Source organism: Ochotona curzoniae, unplaced genomic scaffold (assembly GCF_017591425.1).
Source record: "Ochotona curzoniae isolate NIBS_2020 unplaced genomic scaffold, NIBS_Ocur_1.0 scaffold_3223, whole genome shotgun sequence".
Taxonomy (NCBI): Eukaryota; Metazoa; Chordata; class Mammalia; order Lagomorpha; family Ochotonidae; genus Ochotona; species Ochotona curzoniae.
In genome coordinates, this window is record NW_024467108.1 from 3,410,512 (window position 1) to 3,423,633 (window position 13,122).

General features: G+C 57.0%; 1 protein-coding gene across 1 annotated transcript in view; it reads left to right on the forward strand.

The window, feature by feature from the left end:
• ARHGEF17 (Rho guanine nucleotide exchange factor 17) overlaps window positions 1–7,215 on the forward strand; it is a 53,297-nt gene extending 46,082 nt beyond the window's left edge. The window contains exons 10-21 of the mRNA XM_040964105.1: window positions 24–142; window positions 453–666; window positions 1,101–1,174; window positions 1,700–1,899; window positions 2,035–2,336; window positions 2,605–2,854; window positions 3,077–3,163; window positions 3,447–3,514; window positions 4,140–4,288; window positions 4,996–5,170; window positions 5,305–5,574; window positions 6,929–7,215. Of these exons, the coding sequence (XP_040820039.1) occupies window positions 24–142; window positions 453–666; window positions 1,101–1,174; window positions 1,700–1,899; window positions 2,035–2,336; window positions 2,605–2,854; window positions 3,077–3,163; window positions 3,447–3,514; window positions 4,140–4,288; window positions 4,996–5,170; window positions 5,305–5,574; window positions 6,929–7,125 (2,105 nt within the window). The 3' untranslated portion in view covers window positions 7,126–7,215. The remainder of the gene's footprint in view (window positions 1–23; window positions 143–452; window positions 667–1,100; window positions 1,175–1,699; window positions 1,900–2,034; window positions 2,337–2,604; window positions 2,855–3,076; window positions 3,164–3,446; window positions 3,515–4,139; window positions 4,289–4,995; window positions 5,171–5,304; window positions 5,575–6,928) is intronic.
• Window positions 7,216–13,122: the final 5,907 nt, after the last annotated feature.

Below are 13,122 nucleotides of genomic sequence, written 5' to 3' on the forward strand. Positions count from 1 at the left end.
ATCCATTCCTCTGTGCCCTGCAGGGGCCTCCCAGGCCACCAATCGGGAGAACATCCAGAAAGCCATCAGCCGCCTGGACGAGGACCTCAACACCCTGGGCCAGATGAGCAAGCTATCTGAGAGCCTCGGCTTCCCCCACCAGGTCGGTCCCTCTGCCTGTGGCCAGAGCAGGACAGTGGAACAGGCCTGGACCCTGAGGGAGGAGTCATCTCTGCAAAGGGAAATGACAGCCTCACCGCCCCCCCCCCCCGAGTTCAGGTCTGAGGGTGGAGACACAGCTTCACTCCCATCTCAGGGTACGGGTGTCCGAGCTCTTGGTCCTCAAGAGGGGAGTAGCATCCATTTTCTGTTTGTGATAAGGGGAGGGTCTCCACCTTATTCCCAAGTGCAGGTGAGGGTACTCAGATTCACTTGGGCTTGAGACCTGAACCCTATCCCTACCCCACTGCCAGGGCCTGGATGATGCGCTGCGTGATCTGTCAGCGGCCATGCACCGGGACCTGTCGGAGAAGCAGGCGCTATGCTACACGCTGTCATTCCCACCTACCAAGCTGGAGCTGTGTGCCACGCGGCCCGAGGGCACTGACTCCTTCATCTTTGAGTTCCCCCACCCCGATGCCCGCCTGGGCTTTGAGCAAGCCTTTGACGAGGCCAAGAGGAAGCTGGGTAAGCCAGGGCCCCCTGGATAGGGGCACACCCTGGAGCTGACTTTGACTTTAGGTGGCCAGAAAAGGAAATTTCAGAATGGCACAGGCCGATGCTCAGGCAGCTGGTGGGGAAGGTGGCCTGAAACCTCTGCAGGGGGACATTGTGCTGAGGGGTCAATGTGGCCAAGACCTCCCCGTGCTGAGCAGACCTGGGTTGGGGCAAGCTAGCAATCAGGATCTCTGCAGCCAACACCCTCGTGGTGAGGCTGGGAGAACTGAGGCCAGGCACAAGTGAGGTATAACCAACAGCCAGCTCACCCCAGCATGGCTGAGATCAGATCTCTCTCCAGACAGATACTGTGGGCCTTGAGAGGGAGAAGAGTGGGCAAAGGCCAGGGCTGGGGTGGGGTCCAGGCTAAGCAGGGTCTGTCTGTGTGTCTCTCTGCACGACAGCATCCAGTAAAAGCCGGCTAGACCCTGAGTTCCTGAAGGCCATCCCCATCATGAAAACCCGCAGTGGCATGCAGGTGTGTGTGTGTACACATGTGCGTGTGTGTATATATGTGGGTCACCTGGCTGGGCATGTTCAAAGCCAGCACATGTTTGTAAATTGTTCTGTGTGTCATGTTGCATTCATACCTTGACTTTGAACTTGCTGCTCACTCTGGATATGCATGGGGCGCTGGCATGCCTGTTACCTGTGAAGGGATGTGTTACTTGTCACTCTATCTGTGCATAGGAGGGAAGGCTACACAATGGGGGTAGGTATGGCTAATTGAAATGTTTGTGTGACTCGTGTACATATGGATACCTGGGGTTGTACTCAGGATATGTGTCTGCATGTATGCAGGTGTAGGGAATGCCTGTATCACGTAGGCATAAATGCTTGTGCTATATAAGGTACATGTGTGTAGAAACGGGAGTATAAGTTTCTGGGCACTCCTGCATAGGCCTGACTCCCCTCCATCTGCTGGGGTTGCACAGTAGGATTGCTCAGGAACTGATGGCTGCTCCTCCAGTTACTTTTTATCGTGCCTTGGTCTTTCCCACAGTTCTCTTGTGCAGCTCCCACCCTCAGCAGCTGTCTGGAGCCCACACCTGAGGTGTGGGTGTGCAACAGTGATGGTTACGTGGGCCAGGTGTGCTTGCTGAGCCTGCGTGCTGAACCAGACGTAGAGGCCTGCATCGCTGTCTGCTCAGCCCGCATCCTCTGCATCGGGGCAGTGCCTGGCCCACAGCACTGCAGCCACGGGTGAGGACCAGGCAGTCTTGGCCAGTGGGTGGGCCAAGGATGCAGCTGTGTGTGGGGCAGGCCTGTGGGCCGAATTGGCAGGCCTGGCCATGGGACACCCACCAACTGCCCTTGTCTCTTGCCTTTGGTTTATAGGGAACTGCCCACATCCCTGAGGGGTGGCCCTGATCCAGCACCAGAGCCTGCTGGGCCAGACCTGGATGTGGAGACCGCCGAGGAAGAAGTGGTGACTTCGCTGGCAGAGCCAGGGCCTCAGCCCTGCTTGCACATTTCCATCACGGGCTCTGGGCTGGAAATGGCGCCAGACCCTGCAGAGGAAGATCCCCGTCCAGAGTTGGTGCCCTTCGACAGCGACTCAGATGATGAGTCCTCACCCAGTCCCTCGGGAACTCTGCAGAGCCAGGCCAGCCGTTCCACCATCTCCTCCAGCTTTGGCAGTGAGTGGGGCTGGCGAAGTGGGCAGGGGCCAGGACAGCCAAGGCTGGAGGGCAGTGGACCCATAGATGGAATCCAGGAGGCCCTCGCATTCTGGTGTGCCCGGGGCATTTGGGGAAGGGCCCTGATGGGACCCGGGGTCTGTGATAGGTTTACAAAACCAGAGCTGCCACAGAGGCTCCTAAGGAAGGATGAGGCCCCCAGGTGAACACAGCCAGGAGGGATGCAGTGGGCCCAGGCCATGGAGACAGCTGCCTGCATCTCATGCAGATGAGGAGACCCCCAGCTCCAAGGAGGCCACGGCAGAGACAACCAGCTCCGAGGAGGAGCCAGAACCTGGCTTCCTGCCACTGTCCGGCTCCTTCGGGTCCGGCCGTCCTTGTGGGGCAAGCCCGATGGACGGAAGAGCCCTCCGCCGCTCCAGCCGCGGCTCCTTCACCCGTGGCAGCCTGGAGGACCTGCTGACCGTCGACCCTGAGGCCTACCAGAGCTCCGTGTGGCTGGGCACTGAGGATGGCTGGTAGGGGCACAGAGCCTGGAGCTCCCTGCTCTGAAAAGTGCGGTGTGTCCCGGAACGGGAGGGTTTGGGGTCCTGCCAGCCAGGGAGGGGTGCCTGCAGGCCTGGGAGTTCCCCCAGGGGGGCTGTGGGCTCTTGGTGCCTCAAGCAGGAGCAGCAGAGGGGTGGTTCCTGGGAGTTGTGTGCCTTGAGCACCTGGCCCAGGTGTGCACCCCTGACCCACAGCGTCCACGTGTACCAGTCCTCTGACAGCATCCGCGACCGCAGGAACAGCCTGAAGCTCCAGCATGCAGCTGCCGTGACCTGCATCCTGTAAGCCTAGTGCGGCCCCTGACACGTAGCCTCCATGGCAGCGACCCTCATAGGCCTGTTCTGTTCCCGTGGGCTCTCCACTCTGCAGGGTCCTCCCTGCTCATGTGCTTCTCACCTCCTGCATGAGTCGCTCCCCCCTCTAGACCACAGGTTCCTCTCAGCTGGAGCACGGGTTGGGTCAGGAGGAGCCACAGCCCTCCTCATCATGGTCCCCCCTGACCCCAGCTGACTCATGTGGCCTCAGGAAATCCATCCCTGACTCCTCCCTCTTGTCCTTGCCCAGGTATCTCGATAACCAGGTGTTTGTGTCCCTAGCCAATGGGGAGCTCGTGGTCTACCAAAGGGAAGCAGGTGGGTGCCGCTGTACCCCACCCTTATCCATACTAATGCCAGCCTTCTGCTGGCATTGTAGTTCTCTGCAGGGCCAGGCTGGGGCTGGGGGCTGCCACTGCAGAAGAGGTTTTGGGAGATTTTCTACCTGTCCTTGAGCTCAGTGTCTTCAACTACAGTTAGGGAGCTTAACCCCTTTTTTATTTATTTTTCTCCCTCTCTAATTCTTTCTTCTTTCTTTCTTTTTAATTCTTCCTTTCTTCCTTTCTTTTCCCCTAAGGTTTACTTATTTATTTGAAAGTCAGATGCTGAGGAAGAGGGATTCATTTGTTCACTTCCCACATGGCTGCAGCAGCCAGGGCTAGGCCAGCCAGGACTGAAGCTAGGAGCCAGAAGCTTCATCTGGGTCTCCCATGTAGGTGCAGGGGTCCAAGCACATGGGCCATCTGCTGCTTTCCTAGGCAGTCTTACTAGTAGGGAGCTGAGTCAAAAGTGGAACAGTCAGGTTTCAAACTGGTGCCCTTGTGGGATCAGGTAGCTGCTTAACCCATCATGGCACAGCGCCAGCCCCATCCTCTGTTCATGGGACAGTGAGGCTTAGAGTCAGTCCTTCCCTAAATTTCTTGTTGCTTTTATCCTGTTGCAGGCCACTTTTGGGACTCCCAGAATTTCAAATCCGTGACCCTGGGCCCTCAGGGGAGCCCCATCACCAAGATGGTGGCCGTGGGCGGGCGATTGTGGTGTGGCTGTCAGAACCGAGTCATTGTCCTGAGCCCCGACACACTGCAGATGGAGGTAGCCTGGGATAGGGGGCTTGGAGTTGCTGACCTGGGCCTATGTAAGAGGGAGACACAGCCCTGGGGCTGGGGCTGGGTGATGCTGTGTTCTAACTGTCATTTCTGCCCTAGTTGGTGAGTATGGTGTGAGAGGGCTGGGGGGCACCCTTCCAGCGCCTCACTCAACTTTCTGCCCTACCTGGTCTTTGGGTGTTGATGTCAGTATCGCTTAGCTTTCAACTGTGGCCTTAGTGCTGCCTTCAATGTTCTAATGCATTGGAGGTTGCCAGCCTGGCTAGTGTCCAGGGGCCGCCAGGGTGCCTTGATGTCCCTGTCATGTATTCTGTCATTGCTGGGGCTGGGGGCCAGAGGCTGAGGTTCAGGCCTGACACTGTGCCCTTGGCCAGGTTTGCTTCCCCTTCTTGGCTTCATCTTCCCCTGCCCCATCTGCCAGGGAGAGACCAACAACTGGTCTTCAGGCTCTGAAGTTCTGTCATCTTTCAGTCCCTCAAATCCATTTTCCCTTCTAAGGATTAAATGGGAGATGCTGGGGAAACCAAGGTCTCAGGCCAAGTTTGTCGTTGATTGGCTTGGGTTACCTGGGGCGTGGCTATAAGGAGTGGGGGACAGGCCCTGGTGAGGTCAAAGTTGGGAAGTATGGACGCAGGGGGGCAGGCCTGCCTGTGGCCGACCTGCTCTCTCCTCGCCTGCCCTCCCTCCCCACAGCACACATTTCACATAGGGCAGGATTCAAGCCGCAGCGTGGCATGCATGGTGGACTCCAGCCTAGGGGTCTGGGTGACCTTGAAAGGGAGTGCCCACGTGTGCCTCTACCATGCGGATACCTTTGAGCAGCTGGCGGAAGTGGATGTCACCCCTCCTGTGCACAGGATGCTAGCAGGTATCCTCAGAACCACCACCACCACCACCCCTGGGACCCCTGGGTCCTTTTGGGCCTCTTCCTTGAGGAGGCCGGGACCCGGGCCAGGGTTTGGTTCCCTCTCAGCTCTGGTCCATTCCCCCACCCGCCCCCAGGCTCTGATGCCATCATCCGGCAACACAAGGCTGCATGCCTGCGGATCACGGCGCTGCTGGTGTGCGAAGAGCTGCTCTGGGTGGGCACAAGTGCTGGCGTCGTACTCACCATGCCTGCCTCACCTGGCACCGTCAGCTGCCCACGGGCAACTCTAAGCCCTGCTGGCCTGGGCCAGGGGCACACGGGCCACGTCCGCTTCTTAGCCGCAGTCCAGCTGCCCGACGGGTTCAACCTGCTGTGCCCGACCCCACCGCCTCCCCCGGACACAGGTGGGCCGGTACACTGTGCTCCCCACTGCCCTGTAGGAAGAGGTTTCCTAAGAGGGAGGGGGATTGTGATACAGAGCTGGGAGCAACGTACAGTACAGAAAATAGTCTGTGGAAGCCCCAAAAGGGATTCTCCCAGGGGAGTGTGTAGCTCTGTAAGATTCTGTGCAGGGAGGTGTCGTGAGTGATGGGGAGTGACCTATATGCTAAAAAGTAAAGTGGGCCCTGACTGATTCTGTGTGAAGCCTAACAGGACCAGTGTGCAGGACAGGATGTGAGGTCACAGAAGGATGTGCAGAACAGGAAGTAGGGATGGCACCCGAAAGCACAGGCACAACACAACATGGGACGTGACACAGGAAGAGACTGTGAGAAGGAGGGAGAGACCGACAGGAAGTGGTCTTCATCAGGAGTCAACACGGCCTCAGTCCGCAGGGTCCTGAAGGTTGGCTGTGTCCTGAGCAGCCCTTGGCTGTCTGACCTGGAGAAGGGTGTTGGTGGTCGGGTTCCATGCAGCCCTGGGCTGCTTAGCAGCAAGTGTGTGTTCCGGGCAATGTGTTTGCATCATCATGTGAACATCAAGGGCACGTCCGTGGCAGAGGCTTTTCCACTCTGAGGCTGTGAGGAATCCATGTGTGTGGCACAGCCCTTAGTGGTGGCTCCTGGGGTCACATGGAATAAAACACAAGAGAAGTGGTGCAATCAAGACACAGCAAAAGTCCTGTGCAAGACTGCTACCAGCGACACAGCACCCTGTTGTTGCACAGCCAGCTAGCTGTTGTAACAAGTAGAGAATGCTCACACAGTGGTAACAAAGTCTGGGAAGTTTCAAGGATGTTGGTAGTATCAGTCATGTATCTCACTGTTGAACATTAAGTGCTACTCTTTGGTGTGTGACTGGTGCAAGTGTGTTCTACTAGTCACAGACACAGAGCAGTGTGTTGTCCTGTGATGTCACTAGGTGGTAGGAAGTTTTCACTGTCTCCCTTACCATCTTGGGAGTCACACACACTGCCTGTGATCAACCAGAATGTCATTACAAGAATGAAGGTAATGAGAATGGCGAGGACATTCTGTCTGTGGCAGCCAAAACAGGTGGATGGTGTGCGACCCTGGGAAGCTGTGGGTTCTGTTCAGCTAGCATCGGGCAGGAAGACACGGTGGTGGGATTGGGGTGGGGGGGATGACAGCCAGAAAATGAGCAGATGGACATTTCTTTCCAAACAGGAAGTTCTGGGCTAACAGGAAGTGGGGTCCCTCACAGAAAGCCTGCCTCTCTTTCTTCCCATCTCCTGGGGTATGGGCGGCTCAGGTCCTGTCATCCCCCAGGGCTGACCCCTGCCCTATCTGTCCCCAGGCCCCGAGAAGCTGCCCTCCCTGGAGCACCGGGAGTCCCCTCGGCACCGTGGCCCCACTTCATCCAGGTCCAAAATGCTGGTCATCAGCGGAGGCGACGGCTACGAGGACTTCCGACTTAGTGGTGGCAGTGGCTGCAGCAGCGAGACCGTGGGCAGAGACGACAGCACAAATCACCTCCTCCTGTGGAGGGTGTGATGCTGGCCGCCGGGGCTCAGCACTTGCCTGCCTGCCCTCAGCCCACTTGCCTGTCCCTAGTCCCACACATGTGGACCTTGGCTGGAGCCACTGACCAGGGCCACCTTCGGGCACTGTCTCATCTGCGTGGATGCCTTCCTGATGGAACGGCCACCGGCCAGCTGGGCCAAGGCCTCTCTTGACCCACAGGTTGCTCCCAGTCATGATGAGGGTTGGGCCAGGAGGGCCCCCCAGGACCTCTGTTCCCTGGAGCTTCTACCAAAGACACGGCCTGGACCCCATGGGGCTGGCGAGGGCCATGTGCAATATTTGGAGGGTCTTCTGGGGCAAGGGGCAGGCCATGGGGGCGGAACCCTTCCCGTGTACAGTATTTATGTTTCTCTCCAAATGTGTACCTTCCCGAGCACTTATTTATGCAATGACCTGCGCCAGGGGGTGATTTGGGAAAATGACAGGAGGGAAAGACAAAAAAAAAACCCCCTATTGCTGCCCTTGCGGCCACCCACCCTGGGAACCCTGGCCAAGCCTTCCTCGAGGGCCCAGGTTCTCCCCCCACCCATCACACATGCACACACGCACTGCATGTTCAGGGGACAGAAATGCCACCCCGTAAAACAGCAGTCTCCCAAGGCCCTGTCCTGCTCAGGCGACGCTCAGTCACTCAGAAAAAGCTGATGTGGCCCAGGGCACAGCGACTCCCAGTAGGGGCTTTCCTGGGTCACGGGTCGTGCCTTTTGTGGTTTACTGGGTTGAGAGTGCTCGTCGGGGCCTTGGACAGGACTCCCTGTTGGCCTCGCCAGGTGAGGGCCCGGGCCCTGTGTGTCTTGGTAACTGGTCCCTGCTCTCCTCCCTGTGTCTCATGCACTGGCACATTCCGTCACAGTGGAGGGTGACCTGAGGGGCCCCCTTCCCTCTCACCTCCCCACTCCTTCTCCATATGTCCTCCTGTCGGGGACAGCCCCTTCAGGAAGGACCCCCACGCAAAACAAGGCCTGGATGTGGCCTGTTGGACTGGGGAGTCTCCCAGTGAAGGACACCCCTACCCCACCACATCCCCAGCCAACAGAGGGCTAGTCTAATCCGCAGTCCTCCCCGCCCTCTCCGCTTCTGCAGCTGCAACTCCAAAGGTCTGGTTTTCAATGGGACTTGTTACATTTGAATTTGTTCTTTTGGGGTGGGGGTCGTGGGTCCTTGCCATCTTAGATGATATGATGATATTTCTCTTGTTACCGAACAGTCTTGTATTAACTCTCCTTGGATGAAGTTTAAAGAGTCAATAAATAGAAACACCAAATGACTGTGCCCTATCGGTGGCCACTGCAGCCTCCTGCCAGCAACCTCAGGGCTCCGGCTTTGCCTCTGACACACTTGGGTAGAAAGGAGGCCTTGCAAGGGCTGGAGGCTGCGGATGGCAAGGCCATCGGTGACCTGGCTGTGTTCCTTGAGGTGTGTCAGTGCCCTTGCTTTCCCACCTGGAAGATAAAGGAGTTGGGAGCTTCCCAGCCATGCCAGAGTCCCTTACAAATAGCATGCGCAAATGCAAGCCATACAGACATCTGTTAACAGACGTGTCCGTCGGGAGCTCCTGAGGCCCGTGCTCTGGCAGGGTTGCAGGTAGGGAGCCAAGGCAAGGGGGAGGCTGTCCAGGGCTCTTCCAGAAAACGTTCCTAGCAAAGACTGACAGCCAGGAAGTCTGACTGAGGCCATGGTGAAGTCAGGCTTTGGAGCCTGGGGAGAGTCCGAGTCTGGTGGCTCATCCCTAGAGGGGCATCAATAAGTCTGATGCAAGAGTGCAAATGCCTAGCAGCGGGCAGCTGTCCCACACAGGGGCACAGGGCCTGTCACACCAGGAAAGGGCAGGATATGCCCCACACAGGTGGGCATTGCCAACCTGAAGGATTGGCTGTGAGATCAGCATGGACTTTTGGTGTGCACACTGGCACATATCTCAGGAGTTGGCTCTTCTCGAGCGGTGACACCGGGATATGCAGGGAACATGTGCCCACAGCAGAATTACACCGGGCAGGAAGGGGTTACAGTGCACTGAGAAGGAGAGGCTTGTTCAGGGACTGAGGACACAGCAAAGCATCAGCCAACATGGGCTGCAAAGCCAAGCAGACCTTTCCTTGGAATCCTTGGCTTTGCCACTGGCCAGTTCTGTGGCTGGTTCAGCTGAACCCCCTCAGAGCCCCCTGTTTCCTCCTCTATGAAATGGTGATGGTGGTCCTTTCCCAGGCAGGAGCTTTGCTTAGTGTGCACAGGTTGCAAGAGCATCCAGTCCTCTTGAGAGGGATGCTTTTTGTGGGGCCACAAAGGAGCAGCAAATAGCTGTAGGGGAGCATAGTGGGCCATTTGGATACTTGGCCTTTTCCCTTCCAGTCTTAAGCCAATCTGAGACCAGGAGCCAGTACCTTCTTCTGAGTATCCCACATGGGTGCAGGGTCTCAAGGCTTTGGAACATCCTCTATTGCCTTTCCAGGCTACAAGCAGGGAGTTGAATGGGAAGTGGAGCAGTCAGGGCATGAACCAGTGCCGATATGGGATCCCGGAAGTTGGAGGTAGAGGATTAGCCAATTGAGCCATTGTGCCAGGCTCCTTGTCCCTCTCTTGCTGCCAGCCACTGCCAGCTACTGTCACTTTCACTGGTCACAGGCCTCAGGGCCTCCACACCCTCAACACACAGGTCACAGGGCTGACTTGTTTGCCCAAAGTTAGTCTCACCTGGTTCCTAGCTGAGCATTGCTTTTTGGCATTGGATTGGTGCAGCCTGCAGTGACTTAGAAGGCCATCTCCCAGGTTACTGGCCAAGCTGTGAGCTGCTGTCCTTGGTCAGCTGTGGGTAGGGCGGCACTGGGATGAACCAGAGTCAGACCCAGGGAAGCCCCCTGGCTGGATTAGCTCTGCTAAAGCAAAGATTCTCAGCCTTGGTTGAGCATTAACACCTACCTTCCCAAACCTGCTAAGTCAGAACTCAGTGCAATCCACTTACCTGTTTCTTAAGGACTCTGGAAGTCCAGCATACAAGAATGTCATGGGAGTGCGGCTTGGTGGGACTCATCACTAGAAGCTCCCCACACACCCTCCTATCCTCACCCCCCTGGTTGCTAGCTGACACCACCTTAGAGCTTTACCAGCTACAGGGAGAAGCACCTTGAATGCATCGGAATCCCATATGGGCAGCCCAGCTTCCCATCCAGCTCCCTGCTTGTGGCATGGGAAAGCAGTCAAGGACAGCCCAAGGCCTTGGGACCCTGTACCTGCGTGGGAGACCCAGAAGAAGCTCCTGGCTGCTAAATAAATCTCTTTTTTTTTTTTTTTTAAAGAAAGAAACGTTGCTTTAAGGGCCATGGCTAGGGATTCAGTCTTCTATGGCTAGGGATTCAGTCTTGGACCTGGTACTGGAGAGATGTCTTGAGGCAAGGTAAGGAGGGGTGAGTATAAGAACTTGAAGCTGGAAGCACCTTGGATAGTCCCAAATGAAACACAGGGCCAAGAGGCAGGGGCAGCTGGAACATGGAACAGAGCTCTGTGAGGGTGGGACTTGGTTCAGTGGCCTGGCACACCACAGGTGCACAGCGCATGACTGTTGAGTGAATTCTGGAGCTTTCAGCTGAGATTCAATGGCAGGTCTTGACTGTCTCCCAACAGTAGCCCTTGCTGAGGGCTCACTGGACCAGGAGTGTGAGTCATCTCTTCACAAGACCTCACAGTGACCTGGCACATGGAGGTCTCTCACCTGCTAATTCAGGACCTGAATCCACAACGAATCTGTCTGTTCAGTCTCTATGCCTTGTGGCATAGGGGAAAGGGCAGCCACGTGGGTGCTGGAGCCTAGAGGAAGCCACCTGAATGACCAGAGTAGCTCTGGAGGAAGGAGGAATCACTGAGTGCCATCTCCTCTTCCAGGCAGCGCTCCATGTGGCCACTTGGGTCAGGGACATAGCACAGCATGTCCAAATATCTAAGGAGGAGGATGAGGCTCAGAGAGGGGAGGGACTCAGTAGGGGGCACACTATAAGGCAGCATTGAGGCTGGGTGGCAGTGGACAGGACAACCCAGGCAGGAAGGCTTCCTGGGGCTCTTAAGAACCAGGCGAGGTGGAAGTGGGGGGCCCTCCTGTAGACCCCCAGCCAGCCTCAGTGCTTGTCCAGATCTCAGGCAGTGGGAGTACTAAGTCTGGCTCAGGCCCTGGCCTAGATCTGGATAGACAGGGACCAGGAGGGGCTAGAGGACCGAGGCATCTGAACTCCAGCTCCTCCGGCGCTGGCCTCTCCTCTATGGCACAAGACAAGCACTTGTCCCTCTTGGGACACCGGTGACCTCTGTGAGCCCTTCACATCTTTGGGGTGCCTGCCAAATCCCTCTGTCCTCCCAGGGCCAGGTTGCAGGAAGCGGTAAAGAGAAATGCTATTTTGGGCCCAATAATGGCCAATGAGGTCCCTGCTTGGCAAAGGCAGGTGAACAGGCAGTGCAGGCTGGGCTCAGGGTAGATTGCCCACTGACCTGAGGAGAGACAGAGAGAGAACCTGGGCAGCAAGGCTTCCTGAGGGCTCTTAGGAACCAGGGGAGGGCGCATGCCCTAGGGAGATATAGGGGCCATGGTTTCCTCCTGCTCATGTTGGGCTGCAGGGAGGGGTTCAGGACAAATGCCTCAGCAAGGAAGTGTGGCAGAAGGCACAGCAGGGTTCTCACACCCAGGGGCCAGGAGAAGCTGAGGCCACTCACCGTGGGGTCTCAGCAGATTCTCCTTACATTGGGGAGGGGGGCTTGCATTCAGGGATGACTCGCTCAGGGCCACACAGCGTGGCCATGGCAAAACTGAGACCCCATCATTAACCTGGGTGATCCAAAGCACGGATTCTTCTGTCTTAGTCCTTATTTCCTCTTCTCCAGGCTCCCTCACCCCAGTGGCCTCACACTCTTGGCTTTTGGCCTGCTTATGATCTGGGCCCTGGGGATGGCTGGACCTGGTCAGAAGCTGCCCCCCACCCAGCCAGCACCACTGCCTGTGGTTTATGGCTCCTTTCGTGCATTTACCCTGGAACCAAGAGGAACCCACACCAGGCAGGTGGGCCAGCAGGGCCCCAAAACTGAGAAGGCTGGACTTCCCCCAGAGGAAACCAAGGAGACCAGGGTCAGGACTGGGGACCCCAACCCATACTCAGTACCATCCGGAGGCTCTCAGGACACCCTGCCGGAGAGCAGAGCTGAGGAAGAGACTCAGCAGGGAGGGTTCTAGAGCCCACGTGAAGTCAAGATAATCACAGGCCCGGGTTTAAGGCTGGAGAAACAATGAATCTACTGGGCAGAGGCACTGAAATTTAAGCCCCAGCCTCCTCTTCCACTCTGTTGTGGGCTGTAGCTTCATGATGGAATTTCAGCCGCCAGCAGGGGGCGCCAAAACATCCAGCAGACAAGACTCCTGGAAACAACTGTGGATCTGACCTGATCCAGGATCCCCACCCTGAGCAGGAGCCAGTGTCCCTGGCCCCAGGCCACCTTGTGCCATGCTGTCTACAGAAAGCTGGGAGCCTTCTCTGGGTTTGTTTCTCAACTGCAGTAGGGCACGATGCCCCAAGATGGTCCCTTAGGGGGACTCTTAATACTAAGATTCGCTGGGCTGCCAGGGTTTTAGAATGCCTGCAATTCTGAGAGCCCTCCGTTCCGAGGCCTGTGGTTCTTCAAGTTGTGTACAAGGCTAGCCTAAACCTCTCTCCCATGGGCTCCATAACTCCTGCTCCCATCTGTACCACCTTATAGTGGGCAGGTACTCTAGGCTCCTCAGCATGGTCTGGGAGTCAGAGTCACAGGAGGAGGAGCTGGCTGTCCCTCCAGCCAGCGGCCAGGGACACTGGGGCTTCCTCACACCCTGAGTGGCAGGGGTGGCCAGTGTCCAGCCATGGCCGTGGGAGACCTGACCGGTACGTGGGGCTGCAACCAGGTATACTGGCAACTTCCTCGTAGAACAAGGTGTGTGACCTCCGGGTGACAAACCAA